At 44.9% G+C, this 27,999-nt stretch overlaps 1 protein-coding gene across 3 annotated transcripts; it reads left to right on the top strand.

The window, feature by feature from the left end:
• Positions 1 to 383: 383 nt before the first annotated feature.
• LOC129381386 (uncharacterized) lies at positions 384 to 26,641 on the top strand. 3 transcript variants are annotated; one of them, XM_072285254.1, is made up of 6 exons: positions 384 to 1,127; positions 3,298 to 3,374; positions 5,785 to 5,911; positions 14,323 to 14,396; positions 17,466 to 17,601; positions 22,518 to 22,574. In XM_072285254.1, the coding sequence occupies exons 1-6, from the start codon at positions 1,006 to 1,008 to the stop codon at positions 22,537 to 22,539; spliced, it is 558 nt and encodes a 185-aa protein (XP_072141355.1). In that variant the 5' UTR covers positions 384 to 1,005; the 3' UTR covers positions 22,540 to 22,574. The 3 variants fall into 3 exon arrangements, with proteins under 3 accessions (XP_072141355.1, XP_072141356.1, XP_072141354.1); XM_072285253.1 differs by lacking the exon at positions 22,518 to 22,574 and adding an exon at positions 24,916 to 26,641 and having other exon boundaries at positions 389 to 1,127; XM_072285255.1 differs by lacking the exons at positions 17,466 to 17,601; positions 22,518 to 22,574 and adding an exon at positions 24,916 to 26,641 and having other exon boundaries at positions 385 to 1,127.
• The last annotated feature ends 1,358 nt before the right edge of the window (positions 26,642 to 27,999 follow it).

The raw sequence follows: 27,999 nt of genomic DNA, 5'->3' as shown, positions 1-27,999 counted from the left end.
GACACCTTGCCCCCTTGTAATTCAAACGACGGTGAAAACATGGACGTGAATCCACTGACGGCGAGAGTACAGGAAAAACTGATTCGACTGCTGATTCGGCTTGTTTGTGCTCGCGGCCACTTATTTCTTTTGGCTCCATACTCTTAATTATTATAAAGGTAGCGAAATTGGTCCTTTGTAATCAGTTCTCGGTTAAAATTTGACCAAAACAAACATTATCGAGGGGCGCATTGGGCAGCAACGTATTTTGTTTAACGACATCAGCGTTGGACATGCTTGGTTTGAAATGCAATTTACAACATTGGAGCCATCACGCAAAGCTGTCGCCAGTGTGCGGGGTATGATTGAGCTACGGCTAGGCACGACGCCTGAGCGTTCGTTACCGAAGGAGCGCGGGAAGTGCGAAGCAGTTGAAGTTGTGCATTGCTAGAGGTTGGTGAAGACAGCACGGCAATTTGTGGGCAACAGAACAAAGCGAGCGCCACTCGTCAGCAGAGAACCACCTGCCTGATTTCAAGTGGGCCAGAGAATGCCACAGCAGTCAGCAGAATTGCAGCATCTGGTAGTCATACGCTAGTACGATATAATTTAGCTTGTTAACCCCCGGCACTTCCACGAGTGCTTACACGAGCAACAAGCTCTTACCAGTAGGATATGTATTTGAGTGTGAGAGGAGCATGAAAAATGCAGCGATATCGTCAGATAAATGTTTTTTTGTTGTTGTTGTTTTGTGTGAGGATTAGTTAGGGTAGATTATTCTGTGGAAAGATAGCAAGGCTTATCGGGGCGCCTCTGCTAGCATTCGAAAATTTTCACAGTCGCGTCAAGCTAGTGGCGCACTCAAATGTCTCGTTTTTTCCAGCTGTGCGATATTACTTTAACCGAAATCCTGAAGTGACAAAAGCTTTATTAGTGTTCTTTCTTGGCATTGAGTGCGCATGCGCGGTGATTTGACACTGCGCATACCTGAATACACGCCAGTTACACGGCATCGAAACATCGGGCATGGCTGATGAAAGAAGCTACGAATACACGCCTCCTGAGTTTAGTATGACGGACGAGACAACTGCAAGCACAAGCTGTGGCGGTACTCCGGGCGCTTCATCTGCTTTGGACGCCTACACCACGTAAGCTTTAGCGCTTGTTAATTTTCCATTCAATACAGTTACCCTTTAACACGACCTATATAATAGGCTTCTATATCTGTACATTTGTTTCCACCTAAAACGGGTCTTTTTGGCAGCAAACTTGAAATCTTAAATCGGATGCTTTCTTAGATCTTGACGCGTCGATGCACCGCTGGTGCGAAAATATTTGCATGTTCAGTGCAAGTCAGCAGTTTAGCGGTCAGGATAATATTTCTCAGGACATGAATCTAACCTACTTAAAGAAGAAAATGTTTTTCGATGATTGATGAATATTGCACTGCACACCAGCCTTGGGATATTATATCTGGCAGTCCCGGCTCCAAGTCCAGGTGCAACCACCGAATTTTGATGAAAGCACACTGCAAAAAGGCCGGTGATTGCGTTTGCGATCGTTACATAAGCTACGGTAGTGAAAATTGAAGTTCAGTCCACTAATGTGGTATGCGTTTTGTCAGGTCGTGGCTCTTGCACGAAAAACTTCGGAATTAGTTTTAACCGCAGTGAACACTTCCAGTGCCGAACCATCTTTTCTAGACAACTCGCCAAATTGAACAATAATACTGCCATTTCTCAATTTAAAAAAAAACAAATGTGACGATTTGTGTGCTGCCCGCTCAAAGCTTTATTTTTTGAAAACACGATACCTGTATATGAATGGCAACAACTTGGTTCAAAACGATTGCTCTTCCGTTTCCACGTGTTGTTTAAGAGCAACAAATGTGCGTTAAAGAAAAAACATACTTTTCCCGCTTTAAGTTATTTGGTCGATGAAGGCATTTCTTTGTTTTTAGTGTTTTTGACAAGTGAAGATTAGATTACTGGGTTTAAATCGCTTTTTTTAAAATAGCGAACGGGGGTGACCCTAAAGCACAGCCATGAATAAGTGGAAAGTCATGGTATTCTACGGTATAGCCTTTACTATTTGTGTACAAATGCAGTAGCACGTCGCATTTCAGCTGTTTTCTTGCTAAGCATTGTATGGTTATTAGGATACTTTGCTTGCTGTTCTCACAATACACTTTATCTTTCAAAGAATGCTGAGGTTGGCTCCGGCGAATGACATAGAAGTAAAGTTAGCATCGCTTGAAAACAAATATTTTAAAAATTAAAAAAAATTATGGGGTTTTACGTGCCAAAACCACTTTCTCATTAGGAGGCACGCCGTAGTGCAGGACTCCGGAAATTTCGACCACCTGTGGTTCTTTAACGTGCACCTAAATCTAAGTACACCGGTGTTTTCGCATTTCGCCCCCATCGAAATGCGGCCGCCGTGGCCGTGATTCGATCCCGCGAAAACAAATATTTTTGAACACCATTCTAGTTTATTATTACTTCATTCGATCTCGTCATTTCGTTCCCAAGTGTTCAAATTACTTGCCCCAAAGACAGAAATCAGGTTGTATTCTTCAGAGCAAGTCTTCTGTGCGCATAACTTTAAATAATACCTACACTGCGACATATTACTCATAGCTGCCGGATCTATGAGTCGTGATTGTAATTGGCTTGAAAAGGTCAAATTCACCACGGCTATACCGAATCACATCAGGCGGGCACAAGTGGGAACTTTTAAAAATATTAGTGCAGATTTGCATAATAATTGCAGATTGTATCTGCACTCTCTCATTCTTATAATTGTAACTGACTTATTGAGGTAAAAAATATGTTCCATGCATCAAGAGTTTATTTCGAAATTATTGTTAGGATTCTAGCAAAGTGTGCCGTTCATCCTATGCCAGACTTTCTAACAAATTGTGACAGTACACTGTGTGGCGCAGAACTTTGCGGTGACACTGCGTAAGACTAGGAATGCCTTTGCGGGTTGCGTGACAGTGCCCACAGAAATAGTTCGTGTGTACGTGCGTGTGTGTGCTTAGGTTTTTTTTTCCTTTTTTTTTATCCTTCTTTCTTTCTCACCTATTGCATCCCCTTTCCCCTCCCCCAGTACAGGGTAGCCAACCGGAGATAATCTCTGGTTAACCTCCCTGTCTTTCCTTTGCCTTTCTCTCTCTCTCTGATAAGAAGAAACCATTGCAAATAGCGCGTTTACAAAACCCGACTTTATTTTTTTGAACTTTGTTTTATTAAAACATAAATTCAACCATTTTCGTCACAGCTAGTAGTTTTCTCATCAATACTTCATTAATTTCAGCATTCCTGATGACGCCTGGAAGTACCCTTGGAACACACAGCCCATGCCGATAACCGACGGGACTTACAGCGTCGAAGGTACGTAGGCGATGGCAATTTGCCACTGGTGGAACTTGCGAAGGCATTTGACAACAAACGCAGGAGATGGCGCCTACGGTTACCGTGGTAGCGGTACGTTTATTGCGCATAAGAATGCACTTGACCAGCGCCGTCAATACGGTTTCCGCGTGAGCCAGCATAAAACTCTCCTTACTGGGAAATTGTTGTTGATCTGAATATATGCAAACTCATACATAACTAACGCAGTAGAAGATTTTCAATTAATATTTTCTTTTATCGGTCAGCTGGTAAAAGACTCTCCTAGATAATGGCAGAAGCCGAGATTGTTCATTTCATGCAGTGACTAATTCACTCGTAAATGGAATCATCACTTGACCATTGCTTTACAAGTTTATTTGCCAAGCAGAATCCCAGTGGGTTTGCCCTGCTCACATCCTGATGTTTCCCCTGAACCAAACTTAGTAGACAACGAAAATGTTTTGATGTGAATTCATAGTAAAATGTGCAATTAGTACGGCGCTTCAGATGTCTATACAGGAAGGTCGTAACTGTGCTATGTCCCTTTTTCGGCACAGTGCGATATTCGCTCACCCATAGCGTGTTACGGGCAGCCGACATATCCTACTGCGGTAGAATGCAGCAGTTCCCGCCTACAACATGGGGCACCCGAAAACAGTTTATATTGGAGCTCTTGGTTCTTTCATACCAAGCATGCCAAATCGCATCCGCAGCAGAAGCAACCTTCACAAATTTATGAAAATGTAACGCAACGAAACACAAAATTACTGGGTTGTTGTTCACGCTCTGGTGCCATAAATCTTTAACAAATAGCTGAAATCAAGTCTATATAGAGACTTCTGCCACAATATTTGTGTTTACAGAGCACAAATCTAAGTACACAATGATTTCCGATGAGTGTGCCACTTCTTCGAAATTGCAACGAGTTGTTAACAAGGAAATCTACGCCAAGCTGAAACAACGGCATTCCAAACTGAATGTTCTTTTTTGTAAGGCGATTAGCATTCCTTGCATTCATCAAGCATCATTCGTTCTGCCAGTATGGTCGCCATCTCTTTCGCCAGCCTAATGAACGTTGCGACTTTAACGGTACGACTGATAAAATTTAGAATACCAGACAATAAAAGTTAGTTCCTTAAATTACGCCTATGCAGTCACACTGTAGTTCCTCCGAAGTCCAAGATGATGAAACTCAAATCTTTAGTTCCGGTGGTTGGGAATCCGCGTTTAATCTTTTCTGTGATGTAGGAAGGCGCAGGGACTCAGGTATGGGGCTTCAACAATGACATAAAAATTCTTAGCCAACTCCCTTCCCGCCACTTAATATTGTAAATAGAGGTGTACAACAATGCGGTGGGCTCCTGCAGTTTTAATGCCATTTCAGTCGCGTCGATGGTCATGCTGACGACGGTTCTGCCGTAATTTCCACCATTCTTTTAGGTCTCTTGCATTTTCCTTTTTTTTCAATTTCACGCAATTTCTGTGCAGTTTAGGGAAGATGTTTACATAGCTGAAATACTTGCAGCGCTATCCCTACAGTCCGCACCTTTAACGCGCGTTTACGCTTTCCCTTGCACCGTTTAGTGGCATTGCCCCATGAATTAATACTTCCGCATTTCTCTGCAAGCTGATGTGGTGTCTGCAATACGATTATTACATATACGCATTGAGCAATATTTTGACAGTTGTCCTATAGTCTGTTGATGGCCTACACAGGACCATTGGCGAGAAGTGCCATGTTGGCGTTCGGAATGAGCTCCTAAACATGCATTGCTTACAGCCGGTGCTTAAGACGTTCAGATACCGGAGTCAACAAACGGGTTTCGGATAACCATTTTCTGAAAGGCGAGTACGTCGTTGCATCACACACCTATCTGTCTTAGATGACCAACAAATTAAGGGCATGCGTCAAACAAAGAATTAAAATCTCTCGGCAAAAATGCGTCCTTTCAATTTTTCTTTGTCGTTCTCTGCGACGGGCTATGTCTGCTGCTTGTAAGAGATGAACAACAAGGAAGAACTTCGTGAGGCATCTAGTGTGCTTATTTCAGAATAACACAGCAAATATAATGGGTGAAGAGTCCGAGGCACAAGAGACCGACATGTCGTTTTTCACTTCGAACACGATCGTGATCTGCTCGCGGTTTGACATAAAACATGCTAATCTTCAAAATAATCCAATACTGCACAATCTTGATAGTGCTCCGCTTTCCTATCTCCACAAAATTCTTGCATGCATACAAGAAAGTTGCAAAAAGAATAAGCACCGCGTACGGAAGCACAACAGTAAAGCTTCTTTACCACTGAAACCTTCTTGCCTTGCACAATAAGCATGGGAATATCCATTTACCATGAATTTCTTTTGCACTATGGTGAACGAACACCTTTACTATACTTTTATGCCATTCAGGTGACACTGAAAATGGCATGACGAGTTACCAGGAACTGGGGTGCGTCAGCAGCATCGAAAACGCAAGGCCAAGCACAATTCGAGCTGGCATGGATGCAGCATCAGCCAATTTTGAAGACGGCGCCACGTAAGTTCACATTTAGAAAACTTCCATTGCAAAGCAACCCAGAGACAACAGGGATGGCTATCCGTGTAACAACTATGGCTCTATTCGGTAATTTCTCCTTGGGAGGGCTAGCTCTGATGGCTGAAACATGTATTGCATTAGCAGTTTTGAGCGTTCTTATGGCGCAGCCTGTCTTGACATGCTTCATCGTTGCAACAGCGCCACCGGACACGGACAGAGTAAGGAGGGAAAATCACACGGCAGTGTGCACAACCCATGGCGCAACCACGAAGCTACACAAGCTCGCGTGATTTTGCATCCTGTTAACACGCTGGAATGTTTGGCACACTTCCAAGTCTGTAACCTGCTTACTCACTAACCATTATGGAATATACAAAGATTGTGAAGGAAGGATACTCAACTAAGCCTCATAATATGAAACGGGGATATGCCAAGTTTACCGAGGCAATGCAGCATGGGTACGCCGTCCGTAAGCAGATTGTTCGAAATTAATCAGAAGGCGACCACTATGGCGTGCGTTATAGTGGCCGACAAGTGGGGTTATAGCGGTCAAATTCCGTGGCATACGCGGCAGCTGCATGCCACGGAATAATAAGTGGCTTCCTTGTTCTTAACGTCATTCTCTACACATTTCTGCCGTTGGCTTACAGCATTCAGAGTCCTTTTATTCACCATCAAGAAATTCGACTGCCTTAAGGCGACTCTGCGATAGGAATCGTAGAGAACGTATACCTTTGGGCATGCGTTCACGGAATGTCTCATTCGTGAAAGCGAATACGCAGGCGAGTTTTCCCATACTCGCACAAGTTCTGTATATCGAGTATTTTTCCGGAAGATAAATCGTAGAAGGCGCTTAAGCCCGTTCTCTTTGTACCTTGCAAACACAGGAGCCATAGTGGTTCTGACCTATATAATAAACTCGCGCTGCACCGTTTTCATGCATGCAAGGGAGTGCGAGATGTGGTGATTTAGGATCGGCATCGTTCTCGCAGAGCCAGGACAGCATCAATGCCCGCCTGGCAGGTACAGTTTCGTCCTGCATGATGGTTACCTTTTTTGTACTAAATGAGCACGTGAAGAGCTGTTTTTATTGATAACACACAAAAAAATATTCAATCATCGGGACTTCTGCATGAATGTATTATTATAATAAAACATATAGCCCCGGCGAGTCGCTCAAGTTGGAGAACAGACGAGATTTGCTTAACCCATTAGGGACCGGTATCTCTTTTTTCTTGCTATCTTGAAATAAATCAAATATATTAACTTACATTTATACTAATAATTCACACGCAAGAAATTATTACTCTTGCCTAATTAGTTTTTGAAATATAGCCCGTGACCATATGGTCACACTGGGCCCTTACGCTACAGCAAAATCATCATCATCATCATCATCATCAGCCTAGTTACGCCCACTGCAGGGCAAAGGCCTCTCCCATACTTCTCGAACTACCCCGGTCATGTACTAATTGTGGCCATGTTGTCCCTGCAAACGTCTTAATGTCATCCGCCCACCTAACTTTCTGCCGCCCCCTACTACGCTTCCCTTCCCTTGGAATCCAGTCCGTAACCCTTAATGACCATCGGTTATCTTCCCTCCTCATTACATATCCGGCCCATGCCCATTTCTTTTTCTTGATTTCAACTAAGATGTCATTTACCCGCGTTTGTTCCCTCACCCAATCTGCTCATTTCTTATCCCTTAACGCTACACCTATCATTCTTCTTTCCATGGCTCGTTGCGTCGTCCTCAATTTCAGCAGAACCCTTTTCGTAAGCCTCCAGGTTTCTGCCCCGTAGGTGAGTACTGGTAAGACACAGCTGTTACCCACTTTCCTCTTGAGGGATAGTGGCAACCTGCTGTTCATGATTTGAGAATGCCTGCCAAACGCACCCCAGCCCATTCTTATTCTTCTGGTTATTTCAGTCTCATCATCCGGATCAGTGGCCACTACCTGCCCTAAGTAGATGTATTCCCTGACCACTTCCAGTGCCTCGCTGCCTATCGTAAACTGCTGTTCTCTTCCGAGACTGTTAAACATTACTTTAGTTTTCTGTAGATTAATTTTCAGACCCACCCTTCTGCTTTGCGTCTCCAGGTCAGTGAGCATGCATTGCAATTGGTCTCCTGAGTTACTAAGCAAGGCAATATCATCAGCGAATCGCAAGTTAAGGTATTCTCCATCAACTTTTATCCCCAATTCCTCCCACTCCAGGTCTCTGAATACCTCCTGTAAACATGCTGTGAATAGCATTGGAGATATCGTTTCTCCCTGTCTGAGGCCTGTCTTTATTGGGATTTTGTTGCTTTCTTTGTGGAGGATTACGGTGGCTGTGGAACCGCTATAGATAGCTTCCAGTATCTTTACATATGGCTCATCTACACTCTGATTCCGTAGTGCCTTCATGACTGCTGAAGTTTCGACTGAATCAAATGCTTTTTCGTAATCAATGAAGGCTATATATAAGGGTTGGTTATATTCCGCACATTTCTCTATCACCTGATAGATAGTGTGAATATGGTCTATTGTTGAGTAGCCTTTACGGAATCCTGCCTGGTCCTTTGGTTGACAGAAGTCTAAGGTATTCCTGATTCTATTTGCGATTACCTTAGGAAATACTTTAAAGGCAACGGACAGTAAGCTGATCGGTCTATAATTTTTCAAGTCTTTGGGGTCCCCTTTCTTATGGATTAGGATTATGTTAGCGTTCTTCGAAGATTCCGGTACGTTCGAGGCCATGAGGCATTGTGTATATAGGGTTGCCAACCTTTCTAGGACAGTGTTCCCACCATCCTTCAACAAATCGGCTGTTACCTGATCCTCCCCAGCTGCCTTCCCCCTTTGCATAGCTCCCAAGGCGTTCTTTACCTCTTCCGGTGTTACTTGTGGGATTTCAAGTTCCTCTAGACTATTTTCTCTTCCATTATCGTCGTGGGTGCCACAGGCACTGTATAAAACTCTATAGAACGCCACTATAGAACGATATTGCCGGCTTTGTCTCTTAACGCACACATCTGATTCTTGCCTATTCCTAGTTTCTTCTTTACTGCTTTTAGGCTTCCTCCGTTCCTGAGAGCCTGTACAATTCTATCCATATTATAGTTCCTTATGTCCGCTGTCTTACGCTTGTTGATTAACTTAGAAAGTTCTGCCAGCTCTATTCTAGCTGTAGGGTTAGAGGCTTTCATACATTGGCGTTTCTTGATCAGATCTTTCGTCTCCTGCGATAGCTTACTGGTATCCTGTCTAACGGAGTTACCACTGACTTCTATTGCACACTCCATAATGATGCCCATAAGATTGTCGTTCATTGCTTCAACACTTAGGTCCTCTTCCAGAGTTAAAGCCGATTACCTGTCCTGTAGCTTGATCCGGAATTCCTCTAGTTTCCCTCTTACTGCTAACTCATTGATTGGCTTCTGATGTACCAGTTTCTTCCGTTCCCTCCGCAACTCTAGGCTAATACGAGTTCTTACCATCCTATGGTCACTGCCCCGCACCTTGCCGAGCACGTCCACATGTTGAATGATGCCAGGGCTAGCGCAGAGTATGAAGTCTATTTCATTCCTAGTCTCGCCATTTCGGCTCCTCCACGTCCACTTTCGGCTAACCCGCTTGCGGAAGAAGGTATTCATTATCCGCATATTATTCTGTTCTGCAAATTCTACTAATAACTCTCCCCTGCTATTCCTAGAGCCTATGCCATATTCCCCCACTCACTTGTCTCCAGCCTGATTCTTGCCTACCTTGGCATTGAAGTCGCCCATCAGTATAGTGTATATTGTTTTGACTTTACCCATCTCCGATTCCACGTCTACATATAAGCATTCGACTTCCTGGTCCACATGACTGGATGTAGGGGCGTAGACCTCTACTACCTTCAATTTGTGCCTCTTCTTAAGTTTCACAACAAGACCTGCCACCCTCTCGCTAATGCTATAGAATTCCTGTACGTTACCAGCTATGTTCTTATTAATCAGGAATCCGACTCCTAGTTCTCGTCTCTGTGCTAAGCCCCGATAGCACAGGACGTGCTCGCTCTTTAGCACTGTATATGCCTCTATTGGCCTCCTAACTTCACTGAGTCCTATTATATCCCATTTACTGCCCTCTAATTCCTCCAATAGCACTGCTAGACTCGCCTCACTAGATAACGTTCTAGCGTTAAACGTTGCCAGGTTCATATTCCAATGGCGGCCTCTCCTGAACCAGGGATTCTTAGCACCCTCCGCAGCGTCGCAGGTCTGACCGCCGCCGTGGTCAGTTGCTTCGCAGCTGCTGCGGACTGAGGGCTGGGGTTTGATTGTTGTGTTCATATAGGAGGTTGTGGCCAAGTACTGCACCAGGGTGGCCAATCCTGCTCTGGTGAGAGAGTGCGTTACCAGTTCTGGTCATCGGGATCAGGCCGCACTCCAGGCCTGTTTGTGCAATTTTCTCAACACACGGTTGTTGTTTTTTCTGGTATTTTCCGGTGGAGAATTGTGCGGCCCGGGATTTGAATCACGGTCCTCTTGCACGGGAGGCGGATACTCTACCGTCCCCGCAGGAGTTCAATTTAAACATTAAATTGTGGGATTTTACGTGACAAAATCACTTTCTGATTATGAGGCACGCCGTAGTGGTGGACTCCGGAAATTTCGACCACCTGGGGTTCTTTAACGTGCACCTAAATCTAAGTACACGGGTGTTTTTGCATTTCGCCCCCATTGAAATGCGGCCGCCGTGGGAGGGATCCGATCCCGTGACCTCGTGCTCAGCAGTCTAACACCATAGCCACTGAGTAACCACGGCGGGTCCCGTAGGAGTTGTACGCCTCATTTAATATACAGTGGTGCCCTATTTGATCAGTCAAGGTGGACCAATCTGAGCTCTGTTATACCGCACGGATGGCGCTCGGCTAGAGAACCTGGTATTTATGACCTGCACTTGGGAGGCCATACATAATTGAAGATATATATATTTCTTTTTTTATTTTAGGAAGGTTCCCGTACAGTGATAAAATAAAGGAAAAGACATTAAAAAGAAAGAAACAAAGAAAGAAAAAGGAGGGAAAAAAGGAACATGATACGCACACGACAAACTGCCTTAAAATATTTAGACTACGCGAAGTTAAAAACAGTTATTTCAAGCAATGAAACCTCACAAAAAACATACATAGCGAATAGTCGAGCACTTATTTAGTGTGATATGGCTTAAATCATGGACTACACATGCCGACGTCATACTTTGTGCATTGTGTGTGCCCCGCGCTGGTGCAATTATCTCATGCACACCTCCACCTCTTGCCATTAGGTATTGGTACAACAAAGTGGGCCACTTGGTCATACCGCGTACCAGTCAGGACATCACCAGTTTTTGGGATTCTGCGTTGACCAGGTCCTCCAGGCTTATTGTCCTATCGCATCAGGTAGCTTTGTGCAATTTGCCTTCGGAATTCCACCTGCGTGACCTTGAACCCTGCGCTACGAATTAGCGCCCAAGCGTTGCTGATAGATACATCACAAATTCAAGTGAAAATCGGTCGCCGCCACTTTTTGTCACGGATTGCACTCCTATAGGCGCCTGAATTTGCATCCGTCTGGTCCGTACCTGCTTTAGAGCTTGTACTTACCAACATTGTTTGGATAGGTCACCTTGATTCGCTTCTTCTCAACTCGAGAGTACCTGTCTGAAGATGACATTGGCTCTACGTCGTGAACGGTGCTTACGATCGTTACTACAGAATTGTCCATCCGGCGGACAACAATTATTCCATTGTCGCTCAGCACGGGATCTTCGTGCCCGCGAGGTTGGCGCTTGACGAATTCTGGTCAAGCGATAGGGCACTCTGTGGGAACACGGTTCTGCTTCACTGTGCCCGTATCTTCGTAGCCATGTACCTTGATATCGCTGAGTAGCTGCATGCTTGTGAATAAATTATCAAAATAGAAAAAGGAAGGTCGTGCGTCTCTGCTGCGAGTTCTTCCACTATTTGAAGAAGTGGCACCACTGCTTTTCCGAAGTCATTTTCATGTTTTTCAGATGTTCCGGGTTCCCCTGCTTGCCTTGATACACATTGAAGTTTACAAGGTATCTGTTCTTGGCATTTAGGCACCATACTTTATACACGAAGCGGATAGGCTTTCCACGTATAAACTGTGCACCCATGACGACCATAATGCTCAATCATACTTTCGTCATAGCTCAGGTGACGCACAGGTTGAAAATGCTCCAGAAACCTTGCATTCAATAGTGTCATCAATGGACGCAACTTTGCCAACTTGTCACTAAATGCTAGGCTTGCATTTGGAACAGAGCTGGAATCGTATTATCTGAACGAAGCGATTTCTTCGCATAGCATTGTAGGCCATCGTGTTGCGAATATCCGGGACGCTGTCCTAATAGCACTTTTTCCCTGGCAAGAGGTTATAGCCGGACAAAACCAGCACTCCAAGAAAACTTAATCCTTCTTTGGTAACCTCCGGATCGGGCACATTAAAAAATGCCACATACTTTCTTGTTTGTTCGACTAGCAGCTCCACGACGGCTTTCTCAAAAAAGATCGAACAACTCAACAGGTGCAAATCCCTGTAAGCAGCAAAGTTTGGGTCGGGAAATATGCCAAGGCTTATCTGGAGATCACCCTTCGTCCACGTAGAAGCAGTGGATAATTTTGCAGGAATGGCCGCATCAACTACAGAAGAAGAAACCTGTGATATTCCGTCACCTTGCTCGCCGGGGTCGTCATCGTCCGAGTCGCATCCACCAATGCGGCGTCCGTCAGACAAAACAGTTTCAGCGCCGGCTGATAGCTGCCAGCTGCTTAGATTGTCAATGAGCCCACCTGAGTCTTCATCGGCAGAGTTTTCATCCGAATAGGTGCTACCCTCTGGCGGCTCGACATAGATCACTGGCACATCGTCATGTTCCTCTACGACTATCTTCGCTGTTTCTTCCAACATCAACCTATTCAGACAATAAAATAAGAAATAACCACAGTGAGAACGCGCCATCAGCCGTGCACGAGATGAGAATGCAGTTTAAAAAAATAAAAATTTAGGTAGCCTAAAGGCCCAGCGTGACCATATGGCAACACGCAAGACAACACGCTCGTTCATGGATAAATAAACATTAATCTTTCACAAATGGTCACCGAAGGTCACATATTCAAAGAGCAATACGGAGGTAAGGATATCTGACTATGCCCTAAACAAGTAGTAAAAAAAAAACACACTTACCCCTTGGAGCGACGCATGGCAACGCTACTCGCAGAGCAACACTTATTCCCGCCTTTGCGAGGGGATCCCACAAAACGACTGACAGCTGCTGCCACTTCGTATCCATAAAGGGAACTCTAATCTGTCAAACGGCACGTCAAATGTGATTTTGGGGCCGTTTTGTTAATCTTAATTAATTGAAATCCACTGTGCAGACTAACGTGACCATATGGTCACGCTGGTCTCTAATGGGTTAAGCACTGCAACAGCTTGTTAGCGTATGTTTATGTACCGCACTTAAGTAAACGTTATGGAAGTATGTAATGCCGATCAATGAAAACATTTTACAAATATTTATTTTAAGAACTTGTTGTATGAGACGCCATCACCATGTTTCAGGCGATGCCACGTCTCGGATTCCCACATCCCGGCATTCTCAAAGCAGCAGACCACCCGTTAGGAAACTTGCATAGGTGGTGGAGCCAGATTTCCCAGTAGGTGATTTGAGAAACTTTTATGATAGGGACACTTTATGATTGTCACGACACATGTGTTGCCCAAGCAGCTCCCGGAAGTCACGTGAACTTCTGCGGGTGGGAGGCTGACCAAGAGACGGTGAGCAGAGAACACCTTGGCACACACTGGCTTCTAGCTCACCCAGTGTTGTAGGTGGCCTGATGTGTGCTTGGGAAATCGCGTGTAATATGGAGCCACACTCGGGAACAACCGCTTCGGGACAAGCAGCTCTAGTCTCCTTTGCCTATACTCCCCATCAGGCCATCGTTGTGACCGCGGGTATTCGAGGCCATCAGGATAAGTTTGACGCCTGTGACTAGACACGTCGTACAAGAACTGCTTTTTTAATATACTGGTTATTACTCAAATATACAGTGTCCATAATACTGCGAGCCTTACTTTTGTTAATTGTTCTAATGTCATGCGATAGGTGTGTTACTTACGCCCTTCGGCGAAGACTCCGTCTATAGTGGCGCAAGATATTTTTAATTTTGATCTCATACTTCGTTGTAAAGTGCCTCAGAGCAACATTTGGGTATGCCTGAAGGATTCTGGAAGCAAGCGTTTCGTCAAACGGACTTGTCCTTGTAAGTTGCGTTCCCTTGCCCAAACGTGTCGTAGAAGACAATGTCTTCTACGAGTATTAACCACCCGGGGCCTCAGTGTTCACATGGATATCTCTCCTTTGTTCTAGAATTCCTGAGACCACCTTGGTTGACCCACTGAGGAGGCAGTACCACCCGGCTCATAGCACATCCACCGTCTGCGGTAGGTGTAGGTAGGATTTCAGGCCACTGGTATGCGTACGCCTCGCGTTGCAGGCTATGGAGTAAGCTGACGCCTGCTTCCGTATCTACAGCCAATCTACACACAGTCTACGAGGCCAATATACGCTGTACATTCTGGATGGCTTCTTACTGACAGCATTGAACTGTTGACTCTCGGAATTAGGTTAATCACTGCGCCCATAAAGCTTCTCGTCCGTGTGCGATTCCATACTAGTCTCCAGGACGGTTCACCGATTATCTGCGAGCAATCCCTTTCGCACATTTGACGGGGATAAGAAAGCGATAGTTGCATTTAGGAGAGTAGGGCGAAAAATGAGAGCCAGAATGCAACATGTTTCAGAAGACCTTTTTCTGGATATGTGAAAAGCGTTAGTAATGCCTGAGAAGCAGGTAGTCGCAGTGTGCTATTAGAGATATCGTGTCGACGTTGCAAGAAAAAATATCAACCATAGTAAGGCTCTTAATCATTTGCCATTAGTTGCAGTACCTTTTTGGGGGGATCTGTATTGAAGTGGATAACTACATAAAAAATTCAATGGGGTGGCGCTTCTTGTCCTGACCTTCGACGGTACATAAAAAGAAATGTGCTGGAAGATAGTGGTAATTATTCAACGGAACGGCGAAATAACAGACGCTAACGAAGACTACTTACGACAGGGTATGTACTGTCGGCGTCAAAAAAAAAATAAAGGATGCGATCCCCAAGGTGCGTTACTGAACGTACTTTCCGCGCGTTGTCATTACCATTGGCATGGTGCCACGTCGGGTTTGAGACGCTGCACGATGATGCTCCCCCTATACTGCGGTACTTCCTTCTACGTTATGGGTATCTGTTATTTGAATGAGAGAAAAAAATATGAGGACATGGCAATGATCGAGGCGTAAACGTTTCGTTTGACGCCTGCATCGCATACGGTGTCACCGAAGTGGGGTCATACTCGTTCTATACTTCGATAATCTAGGTCCTGTTTTCTGTCATTTTTTTCTTTCGCGCTATCAGATATGAGAACCAGAACATAAACGACAATATCGCAGTTTAGGGGGAGTGTCCTCCCGCAGTGCTGTCAAACTGGATGCCTGTGCCTTTCAATCGTGATGACTGAAACATACCTTCTGTTATTAGACCACGCGCTGCACTGTTCGCGTTTCATTTAAAGCCAGTGGAACTTGGCGAGCCAGGCATATTATTTGTGCTCGTCTGTTTGGCGCCATGTAATTGTGAGTCGTGAATCTCGAGTGAAACAAAACATTCTCTAAGTTTTAAATTCAGGGTGTCCCAGCTAAAAGCAACCCCTGATTTAAAAATGACCCAGCGAGCTATGGGTTTGAAACTAACTCAGTGCTTTCACACCTAGCACACTCCCTGGTTTTGAAAACATTAGTTGCGTTTAGCTGGGAGATCGTACATGTCACTGAATTCAAATCAACAAATCATTTGGCCTATTTTGTGGAACTTTCCCATCTGTTTCTTTCTTGCTGTATGTATGGGAGAACTGAATGGGCTCCAGGTAGAGGTGATGTAGAATGTACGCATCGGCCTAATTGATTTTAGCCAAAGGAAAATCGAAAATATGCTTTTACGAGTAAATGTACTCGAAAATTTCGAAAGGATATTTTAGCACGAACGAAAAAATTCAGAGTAAAAAAACGAACCATGTTCGTGATTCCATCTGCATCGAACCATCGCTAATAATGTGAGCACATTTGCGATTTATTAAAATAGCCTGTAATTAACCTTTGACCTTTCCTTACCGATCTGAGCAATCTTCAAGTGGCACACGTAACAGCAAGCTCGAACTTGCGTTTTCTTTGTCTATTTGTCCGTCAGTTCTAATATGTGATTTGTGACTAGGCGTTACCAATTTCACGTTGTCATACAGTCTGCAATATGTCAGGTTCATATTATTATGTATCATTGATAAAGCTATTCTAAATAATCACCAGTCAGAGTAAAGTGATTGCTCTGGCTCAAATGTGTCGGAATGTTCCACTGCGCTATCGTGTACGTTCTTCACTAGAAACGACTTAGCCGAGCCTACCAACAACTAGCAAAACCTCGCTTAACCTCGCAGAGCCTATAAACCTAGGCAAGGTACGTAAAAGCTCGGTGATCAAAAGCTCCGCTGTTGATTACAGCCTTGCACCAGTAGTGCAAGTTGCGCTCGTTCTTTTTTTTTTTTTGTAGAGATAAAACCTGTTTTACAAATCTGGATGCTACCCTCGATCCGCACTTGACATGATCAGCTATCCGAAGCTAAGGTGAAATTTCCAAACAAAAAATTTCTATGCTTCCGCCCATTCCACGAATGTCTATAGAATCATAGAGAACCCCCGTGGGTTTCTCCGAATAAGAGCTTTGCAGTAAATAAATTTTTTTTTCATTTTACAGCATGCCGGATAAGCACGAATTTTCCTTGTCTAGGCGGATGACAATTTTCTCTTACGAACCTTTCACCGCCTTTCGGGATCAACTGAATTGTCAAGAGTGCAATCTTGATCAAGCGATTTAGAATTTAAAAGATGCAGAGTGCACTTTGATTTTTTCACCTTTACCTAAATGACAGCCGATAATTGTCGGAAAACCTTTGGCATTTAGAGACCAAAACAAGCCATTCGTATACAATAAATTCGGATAAAAAACCCCGTCGATAAAATATATTCCGCCATGACATTTTTCAATAACAGTAGCGAACCTGCTTGTACCGAATGGTCCGTGCATATGGCATCTAACACAGAGTAGCCAATCAGAGCGCATATCCACAGTCACAACGCCACAAGAAGCGACAAAGCAAAATGGGGCATTGCAAAATCATGCAAGTCCTTGTCTAGACAAAAAAAAAACAAGTAAATAAACAATAAACTCCCAAAACGCATACATGTCTTCGTCGTGACATCACCTTGTGGCTTCCTGCTTGCATGAAGAGGCACTTCAGACGGCATCAGGGGTGTTGGGGTTTCTTGGCATCAATAAACTACGAAAGCTTCTCGCTTCTCGCGCGTTCCTAGCCCAGAATGTCGCGCAGTGAGGAATCGGCACCTCTGATTTCAGGACAACCAGACGAGCCAGAAAGCGGAAGCTCCGGTTACACGATTCCGGTCAACAGCAGGGGCGGCGACGAAGCACTGGCTAGTGAAAGCTACGTTGGCATGGAAGAAGCATCGGGAATTTCGCGAAGCGACCCTAGGTGAGACAAATTTTTCTAAGAATGCCATTATTACTAAATTCCAGGAAAAAATATGCTCGCACTTACAAATTTTGCGAGTGATTCAAGTTCTGATAATGGAAATGCCAGATGTCAGCTACTGTTCAGACAATATGGCGCTCGCGTAATCGGAAACCTTCAGCTGAGGCTCTACTACCTAGGTAGTACATTCGAACATAGAAACCGTCTTGCTCTGCAAACATACCATCAACTTTGGGGAAGTGAGTGGCATTTAAAGAAATGTGATAATATAGGTATTGAAGGAATTGTATTCTCAATTTATGTCATTTACTTAAGAAAATAATGCCCGGATGCCTTAAAGTGCAATATCTCGGCTGTTGCTCATAGCACGCTGCCTCTCGGGGGCGTTTGCGTCAGCATGCGTTCGGTGTGTTGCGAAACCACGAAACCGAGCAGATGTGGGTTGAACCCTCCCGCCATTAGCGGTGCGCGGCTTCGCTGAGTTCAGAGAAAAGGGTAGCCTGAGATTGGAGCCAATGCCGGATGTTTGGACCGGCATGGCGCTTTGGTGGAAGCAACACACCTATTTGCCTCCGCTTCAAATAGACAGCAGCCCCGGACCGACACATCTGAGCGACAGCAGTGATCACCTTTTACTGTCGGTCCTCTGCAACCCTTTCTTTAACACACATTTTACATCTTTCCTGTTTTCTATTCACTTTTCGTCACTTCCAGCTTTTTAGCCATCAAGGGTTACTAACCTTGGGTCTCGTCACCGCGGCATTACCGGGAACGCAAAAATTTGTCCCACGATCAACACCAAATCCTTAAAGAACTTGTGAAAAGAAATGTTATTGTAATAAAGCCAGCAGACAAAGGCGGCGGTACCGTAATCTGGCTATAGAAAAGTACAATAATGTGGCGCCCAACCACTGAGCAACCCCACCCATTACACAAAACGTGACTCTAACCCAACTTCAGATTACAGCAATACTGTGCTAAACAAAATAGCGGAGCTCATATCCAGGGAACTAATCACGCAATCTGAATATCGCTTCATGATGCCCAAGAACAAAAAAGCAGACCGCTTTTATCTCGTCCCTAAAATACATAAATATCCAGTCGAAAAAATATTAACAGCAGAAATCCCAGGTCTGCCTATTGTCTAATAACAACACACCTACTGAGATAGTAAGTTCTTAAATCACCACCTGTCAAACGTACCCACCACCCTCCCATCTTTTGTTCAAGAGACGCCACAATTTCTTCGAATTATTGGCGGCATCGACACCAACCAAATTCTGTCCGACCACGCTATTCTAGTTACTTCGGATGTTTCTGCCCTTTACACCAATATACCTATGACTGAAGGAATCGAAGCTGTTTCTAAATCCCTCGCAATCAATCCCCAAGCGCGTGCTCCTGAAGTTTACCTGTCGCTGCTTAGGTTAGTTCTCACGATCAACTTTTTCGAAATCAATTCTATTCACTACCTGCGAACTTTCGGCGCTATCATGGGGGCACCATTCGCTCTCACGTATGCGAAAATTTCCATGGGACAGCTTGAAGCAGACTTGTTGAAATTCTACCCTTTAAATCCCCACACCTACCTCCGTTACATTCACGACATATTTATAATACGGGAACATGGCACAATCACGTTAACTGACTTAATGAGCCATTTCAATTGCTTTCACCAGAGCAATAAATTTACTGCTCAGCCCTCTCGTACTCAGGTCAACTTCCTGGACACGGTGGTCTACATAGAAAACGGAAAGCTGAGAACGACACTTTACCTGAAGCCTACGGATAGCCAGCAATATTGAGACAACAGTCATCATCCGCGACACTACAAGCAAGGAATGTTTGTCGGACAAGCGAAACGAATACGAAATATTTTCAGCAAAGACTACGATTATATCCACCACCTAAATGACCTTAAAACGCTAGCAGAAAGCGACTATCCCCAAGTTTCTCTCGATAGAGCTTATGAGGTCGCGTCAAGATTGGAGAGACAGTCGGCATCGGCGAAGTAACAGCCTACACCTGAATCTTACCGACCACCGACCTTTATATCAAAATATTCCCATGCACTCCCAAACATAAAGAACCTCCTACGAAAATGTCACCCAACATTATCAAGTAACAAGCGACTAAGAAACGCGTTCCCGAATGTACCTAGGGTAGGTATCGCCGCAACAGGAACATTAAACACATATTAGTGCACGCAAAAGTCAGCCAACAGCATTCCGCCGTAAAGAAAGCATTTGTCGCCCCAGGAGCAACACCTCAAGGCACCTTCACAGTGACATTAAATTAATAGCACCACAAATAGCTGTACACACGAAGTCAAATGTAGCTTCAATTGTACACGTACGCATGTGAATTATATGCTTCAATGTTCCTTCTGTAAGAAAAAAATATATTGGTGAAACAGGACAACCAATGAACGTCAGATTAAGCGGACATCGCGCGGACACAGCTAAAAAGCTTCCCAAAGACGTCGCCGAGCATTACCAACCAGGTCAGAACTTTGAACTTCCGCTATGAACGAGAAAGAAATTACAGCGAATCATACCCTATCCTTATGTTCAAGACATTGAAACTAATAGGCATAAACGTTTCAAAGGGAGCTTTACATATTCGATATGCTAAATTTCAAGCTATAGGCAACAACACTTAGTTTGGTTTCTTAGCGTTTCCTTGCTTGTTTTTCTCTTTTTCTTTCTTACCTTTTTTCCTTCCTGTTTTTTGCCTCTATTTATTTGTACCATTTCAGTATATTGTTTTTCTTTTTTTTACGAGCACCGGTTTCTGCCGCTCCTTCAGTTATCTCTTCCAGAGACAGGATAGCCTACGACCACTAGTCAAACAGGATATAGAGGGCTGCTGTGCACGCCGTTGACACGCCGGCTGACATACGGGCGTTGACGCATGATTGTCGGATGGCCGTGTCCCTGGCCTTGTCCACTGCACTGCTTTATTCGCAATTCGACACGCTGACACACCTTCACTCGTTGCCGTCCTCCTTACCCTCCTTACGCCCTCTCCCCTTTAGACGAACGCCACTTCTATATACTGTGGCGAGGAAAACATATGTCGCCTTGAAGAATACAAGTTCACTTCTCGAAACGTTGGCTCCTACTTTCAACTCGTTCTCGTTTCGCCGATCGTGAACGCCCTTGGTTACACATATTGGGTTGTAGCATAGCTGTAGGACAGGCGCACAAAGATCATGGTCCTTTCGCGACCACTTGTTGGGCTCCGTGGTGCGTAACTGATATATAAGCAGAAAGCAGGCATACATCTATGGCTGAGCCATTTACTTTCCTCTCACCCAAACAATACAGGGCTGATCGATGATGTTTTGCTGTTCTTTGGCAGCGAAAAAGAAAAGCTTTTCCAGATATCATGTAATGCACAGTTACAAGAAAGAAAATACTCCCTAAATGTTTTCCAATTTCTTCAAGCAAAATGTATTAGGCTCTCTAGAACCACAGTATAAGATCACGAAGACGGCTAGCGGTGACATCCTGTTGGAACTGCGCGACAAGAATCTGTACGGAAAGCCATCCAACGTATCCTCATTCTTGGACATTCTATCGGCTGTAACGAAACAAGGCACAATGAAAGCTTTTCGAAGTGTCACTTCAGAAGAAGACGTTATTGAACTGACTGACGCAAAGCTTCTAGAAGGATGGAGAGACAAAAAACGTAATTAATGCTCAACGAATACAGACGTCAATGTGCTTGTCTCGATTTCGCCTGTGCAAAGACATTCCACAACTATACACGTAGCTGCAAGTAATTATCTGTAAGACTTCACACAGAAATTAAAAGAGTGGAACAGATAACGCAGTAGGAGGTGTAGGGGGAGGATTTTCATAGCAGGAAAGTCTAACCGAAGACACTTGCTCTGGGCTACGCTCTGCGCATGCGCGCGCGTTCTCGATCGCCTCAGTGGTTCAGTTAATCATGCGGAGCTAATGGGCACTCTGGTCGACTTTCGCGCAATATTTAAAAACAGAGAAATCAAAGGCAAGGATGTTAACAAGAAGCACGTCCGGTTTGCTACCCTGCCTTGCGGAAAGGGGGTATAGGGATGGAGAGAGCACAGTTTGGCGCACAGTGGTAGCTTCTCACAGTCTGCACATGGTTCACAAGGCCTGTGGACTTGAGGTATTTCCAGAGCACTTTCGCAGCTTTCTGTCCCATAAATGCGAACGCCCAGGGTCCAAGGATCTTCATTACTGAAAATGGTCTGGAGTCCAGCTGGCTTAGTGCTGCCCGGAGAACTTTGCGCTCGGGGTCGTATTGGGGAGAGATGCATCAGATGTGTTCGATCGTATCTGTGGTTCCGCAAGAGTTGCACATGAGCGTATCCGCCATTCCAATGCGGTACGAGTAGGCCTTCGTAAGTGCCACCCCGAGCCAGAGACGGCACAGTACTGTCGCCTCAATGCGCGAAATTTCTGATGGCACTTGTAGCTTTAAGGGTGGATCCAGCCGATGAAGATGACACTTCGGGAGGTTGGGGGAAGACCAGTATTTGTGTGTCATAGCTTTAGCCACAATATGAAGCATTCTTCAAGCGTCGGTTCTTGATAAGGGGATTGGAAATGTCAGGCATCCAGATTGGCTGCCTCGGCAACGTAATTACCAGCAATGCCGGTATGTCCACGTAGCCACTGGAATATAATTTCATGCCCTGTAGCGATCATTTCATGGTGATGTTCTCTTATTTCATATGTCAGCTGCTCGTGAGTCCTAGGATATATGGCAAAATGCACTGAAGTGCTGCCTTAGAGTCGCAGAATATGACCCATTTCTGAGGTGTCTGTTGCTGGAAATATTTGACAGCAACAGGCAGGGCCGCAAACTCTGCTGCCGTTGATGTTGTCATGTGGGACTGTTTGTCATGTGGACTTTTTTCTTAGCCGGAATGCCAACGACAAATGAAGAGGTGGTAGGTCAGACAGAACCATCACTATAGGTGTGTATTCGTGACCCGTATGTCTCATTGACTTATAGCAGCGTGATCTGTTTCAGAGCTGTTGTTGGGTGATTGGCTTTGTTCTTCCCATCCGTAATACTTAGACGCACCCCGGAGCTGTTGGAGACACCATAAGGGCAATGAAATCCTTGCTGCTGGTATGTATCCTAATGAAAGACAATCAGTATGGCTGATTATAACTTCAGAAAAGGTTGCACGCGGTCTCTGCGATGGCAAGAACGCCAACTGATTATCAGGGACGCAGGAAAGATGGCGGATATGCATCCTGAGACAATCGACAGCAACGTATGTTTCAATATAATGATCTTTGGTGAGCACAATTGTTGCAGCTGTTGATGCACAGCGAGGAATGCTTGGCCCTGTAAGCTCTACAATGAGCGAAATTGACTTGCACGTACTGGCCACACTGGAAGGCTGTGGTGTAAATAGCTTTTTAATAGAGCTCTGTTCAGCTGAAGGGTGGAGCTTACAGACGTGCCCCATGTTTTCCCGCATATGAATCTCAGACCCTGATCAATCGACAACTGCTTTTTCTTCAGGCACGTGCAATGAGGGCTCCGGGAAATGGTTCGGCACATTATTACACCCAAGAATCGATGGGTATTTCGATAGGTGATAGTGTGTCCATTAATGGACACTGGGTATGGTGTCATAGGTTTACGTGTGAATGAAATCAACTCACATTTCTATGTCGACGAAGTCAAGCCTTGTGTTTGACGGTATGCTGATGTCAAAGTTCCTGCCCGCTGCGATCGCACGCGAACCTGAAGGCGAGTTACCGCAGTAATCCAAACGCAGATATCTGCGTATATCGAGATGTACATTGTTTTAGGTACAATTTCAGCTAGCCCAATGAGTGTCACATTTAACAACATGGGACTGAATACTCCTCCTTGAAGCACCTCGTATTAAGTTTAATATTCAGCTGTGGGGCTACCTTCTATTTGCACAAATCACTACCGGCGAGTTACATGGTCAGATAACCAGCAAAACATGCGGCCGCCAATTCCAATAGTATCCAGGGAGTTGATGACTGCCTCATGTGCAACGTTGTCATAGGCGCCTTTCTCCAGGGAGTTGACGACGGCCTTATGTGCAACGTTGCCATATGCGCATTTCGCGTCGACAAAGAGCGCAACTGATATCGCTAACGGCCTTTCTCGCGTTGCATAAACGTTGTTACATCAATAGGGCTGTCAATTGAGGAACGATCCCGACGAAAGCCTGACATGGAAGCTGGGTAGATATATACCCGGAAAAAGCGGCGCTAGTCCAGAGACGCAAACGGTATCATGATGAGGCTCATCTGCGTACGCAAGCAAATATGTAATGGCTGAATAATAATTGAGAAATGAAACGAAGGAAGGAAAGAAAATTAAATTATATGGTTTTACGTGCAACACAACTTTCTGAATATGAGGCACGCCGTAGTGGAGGAGTCCAGAAATTTAGAGCACCTGTGCAATGTGCACCTAAATATAAATTCACGGGTGTTCGCATTCGCCCCCATCGAAAAGAAGCCACCGTGGCCGGGTTCGATCCCGCGACCTCGTGCTTAGCAGCCCAACACCATAGCTACTAAGCAACCATGGCTGGTTAAGACAAGAAAAAAATCAGAGAAACAACGATAGAACCTTTAGGTACCGCATTAGCTTCTCGCGTGTGTGGTTGATGAGGACGACATACAGCGTCATATGCCACCGTGACTGGTTATGTTTTGAGAGAAGTCTGACCATCCGATCGCATAACTAACTGCATCACCACGAATGCCGCAAGCTTTCGCCTTCACTTGTTACAGAAGCGTAACATGCTGTCGAACGTTTTTCCTTTCTTCTTAACATACCAGATCTCCTAAAAACGCAGACGTATCTTAGCTGATGCAAAACAGTCTATTCTTTTGACTGAATATTCCATCTGAGCGTGTCGAAGACGCACGTGTATATTAAATATTTAGACTTGCTAAGCTCCTTACCAAACCATCCCTGATAGCCATTTCTTCTTACACGTACCTGTTTTATTTAGGATATACATAATGCAATAATTAAAGTGTGGTTTTCGTATTTCTTCCCACTCCAACTGAGATCGTTCTTATTTTTAAGTTTAGCCACACGCACCATAAAAAGCGGCAGTCTTGAATTTGTGTTTAACTCGATCCCTAATCGATCGCCAAGATTACATACAGCAAGTTAGCGGTCAGGTTCAGAAAGTCGCCTTACCATTAGCGCGCGCTTTAGTTTGTCAATCTCTCCATTGGCAAGAAGTGTTTTTATCCTCCCATAACAAGTCATCCATATTGAGCTCCTTTGTCCCTCTACTTGCAGGAACTCTACTGCAACAGGAGGAAGGAAACAGCAAGAGTTGTGCGGTATCTGCGGCAATGCTTCGAGCAGACGGGGCGCCTCACAGGGTCACGCTAACGAACACACGGTCGACACAGCCCACTTCTGCAAAGCTTGTGATCAGTCGTCTGTGAAGGTGTCTAAGTCTGTAGATCATGGCCACAAGCCTACTAGCAGAAAACACAAATGCCTAACCTGTGATAAACTGTTCCACCGGGCTGGTCATCTAGCTGAACATTACCGCACACATACAGACGAGAGACCCTACAAATGCGAAACATGTGATAAAGCGTTCCGACGGGCTACTCATCTAGATAGCCACAAGCTCACGCACACGGGTGAGAAAGTGTGCATTTGCAAAACATGCGGTAAATCATTCACGCGGGTGGCGAATCTCCTTAAACATGAGCAGGCTCACGAAGAGGAGAAACGTTGCGTATGCCAAAAATGTGCTAAGTCATTCAAAAACAAATATGATCTCGAGAGACATGTAGACTCGGAATGTGGAAACGACGCTTTCGTAGGAGAAATCTTTGATCGATCCTTTCAGAAGAATTAAAATATCTGTCGTCACCGCCGAACAAAGCACGTGGATCGAGCACCGTATAAGTGTAAGCAGCGCGGATGTCGTTTTGCAGACAAAGAAACACGCGATAGGCATGTGTGCCAGCAAGAATGCAAGATGTGAACAATGCTGTCTCGTTTTTAAAATTACGTGGCAAGAGGTCGTCGCCAGGGTGTTTCAATGTCGAAAAATAATGCCGGTGCTGGCCAGCGCTCACTGTTCCATCAACTGCGTTGTTGGGAACGTTTTTTATCAGTGATTTCAAGACAAACCCTAATGGGCTGCATGTTTTTGTTTTCTGTAACTAGATGGGTTAAATGTCCACAAAAGATCTTAGACTCCACATTCAGTTAGGGAAACTATTGTGCAGGTGCTTTGACAGTGTACCAGCAAACAAGCTTTCTTGAACCATATTCCTAGTTATTTTAGTAAACAGAATGGAATATCTCTCATTAGGAAACATTTGAGAAAGGAGTTACTGTGCTCTTGTCAGTCAAAAGTAATTTCTGCCATTATTCGAGGTCGAAAGGCCAAGTTACCTTCGAGAGGCAGCACTTGTAGTTGCTTTTACGAGAAGGTACAGCAAAATTGTGCGCGTATTAAAATTATTCCCTCGAAATTTTGTTCTTTCTTTGGTGCGTGTATTCATACCGCAAATGTTTATTCTATACCATAAACTAAGCTGATGATTGCAGTCACACTGTATTAGATTCAAATTATTTAGATGTTCACAATATGATATGGTTTCCCACTAGAAAATTTTAATTAGTCATGTTCTGTTGTGGAGGAATCTTTGAAGTTTAAGCGACTGTTTCTTATCCACTCGGAAGACGTCTGTTTTGACTCGCACTGCTGTCTGATTGCAGCCGTGGATTCTTTTTTAGTCTGATGTGACAAAGCTCTCTCTGCAATACGAATGAAGGTTTGACAAGTGTGTTTTCACATACGCTTACACGCTATCTTGAATATATTTTTTATCTGAACGCGTTTCACCGGCAAATCACCGGTGTATTAGAACATTGTGCATCTTTCTCACCGATTATACATTTTTTCAATGCTGCAGTCGAATCTTTTGTAGTCAAATTGCATGCGCAATGCGAATAAAATTGTGCATCCTTAAAGGCATGCAAGAACCAACGATTATGCTAGAATCTTCAACGAAACATGCATGAATATGATCATGAATATGCATGATCGTTACCGCTTATCACTTATTGGACGATCGGCGCATACTCACGGAACTATCTGCGCGAGTGCAAATCGTTTTGTGCTTTCCCGTCCACGAATAAAGTTAGATTCGTGACTCACGGTTCTTGCTAGTGTATTGTTCAGCGTCGCTGCAACGTGGCTTCTCGTCGAGGTGTTTCGTTGTGACCGGATACAGCCTGCAAACCATGAAAACAACGTAAGTATTGTCAACGGCCAGCGAGCTTGGCGCAACCCAGGAATACCGACCGAGTGCGGTCGCCAGGTCGAGAATACTAAGAAGATAAATGGCCCAGTCAGCAGTCCCAATGACGATCCTTGTGTCGCCAGCAATGATCGCGTTGTAACAGCCAATGGAGCCGCCGTTCTTCCAGAGATCATCGATTAAGACCCGGAAAGCTGGCTGGAAACCTACGCAGGAATCGCCACGTGTAAGAATTGAAAGCTGTGTCAGGACTATTTTTCCATGAAAGACACTGCTAGGACGTGGTTTGAAAAGCGAGGGTGCAGGGTACCAGTGTGGGAGCTGTTTTGCCGGGGCTTCCTATAAGCATTCACGAGGGCCGTGTGCAAGGAGCCGGTCAAAACTGTGCTATAAACCTGTGTGCAGCTACCGAATGAGCACATTGCAATCTTCACGGAAGATATGAACGGTATGTTGTTCACGCCGACCCGAACATGTCCGCGAAGAAAGTGTGCTTCGTCATGCGCGGTTTGAGACAAGAGCTTTATGCCAGACTGACCCGTAAACTTTTGGCCAAGACGGTCGCGAAATTTCTAACAGAAGCCACATCGATAAGACGCTGGAAAGGCGTACTCGGCAACATAGGCACCTAGTTCTTTCGCTGAAGTGAAGAATACAGGCACAGGCTCCGACATGCTCCCAGAACTCATTGGAGCCGTCGTAAGCGGATTAGCACGTAGAATGTTTTGTTCGACGCTGTCTCAGGCAGGCTTAATTCCGGACATCGTCCGAGGCCATATCCAGCATTCATTGAGTCCATGGGTCTTCACAGCTCAAGCAGGACGTCATGACCTACGTCGCTGTCGTCCGACGTCGACGTCTCCCTCCATGCCAGCACCAGAGTGCTGAAACTCTTATTCCGTCGCCAGTTGCAGCCGCCAACCTAGCCGGCCACCAGCTCGCTCAATTCCCTGAGAAAGACACACGTATGGTTTGAACCCGACCACCACCCGCTCTGCTGACACAACGGAAACGCAGGCCACGTCTAGTGTCGATAACCATACCGTGAGATAGGACTAGCATGTTTTGCGCGCTAAATCTCCACGTCCAT

Source organism: Dermacentor andersoni, chromosome 11 (genome assembly GCF_023375885.2).
Source record: "Dermacentor andersoni chromosome 11, qqDerAnde1_hic_scaffold, whole genome shotgun sequence".
Taxonomy (NCBI): domain Eukaryota; kingdom Metazoa; phylum Arthropoda; class Arachnida; order Ixodida; family Ixodidae; genus Dermacentor; species Dermacentor andersoni.
The sequence above is the reverse complement of the archived record's forward strand: the minus strand, read 5'-3'. Positions and strand labels throughout refer to the sequence as shown.

What these genes read in the sequence shown, in the direction of transcription:
- LOC129381386 (XM_072285253.1), top strand. Translation starts at nt 1,006, where the DNA reads ATGGCTGATGAAAGAAGCTACGAATACACGCCTCCTGAGTTTAGTATG. An exon ending in CGGGACTTACAGCGTCGAAG is followed by an intron (nt 3,375 to 5,784) that starts GTACGTAGGCGA and finishes TATGCCATTCAG; the next exon opens with GTGACACTGAAAATGGCATG. An exon ending in TAGCACATCCACCGTCTGCG is followed by an intron (nt 14,397 to 17,465) that starts GTAGGTGTAGGT and finishes CTCTGATTTCAG; the next exon opens with GACAACCAGACGAGCCAGAA.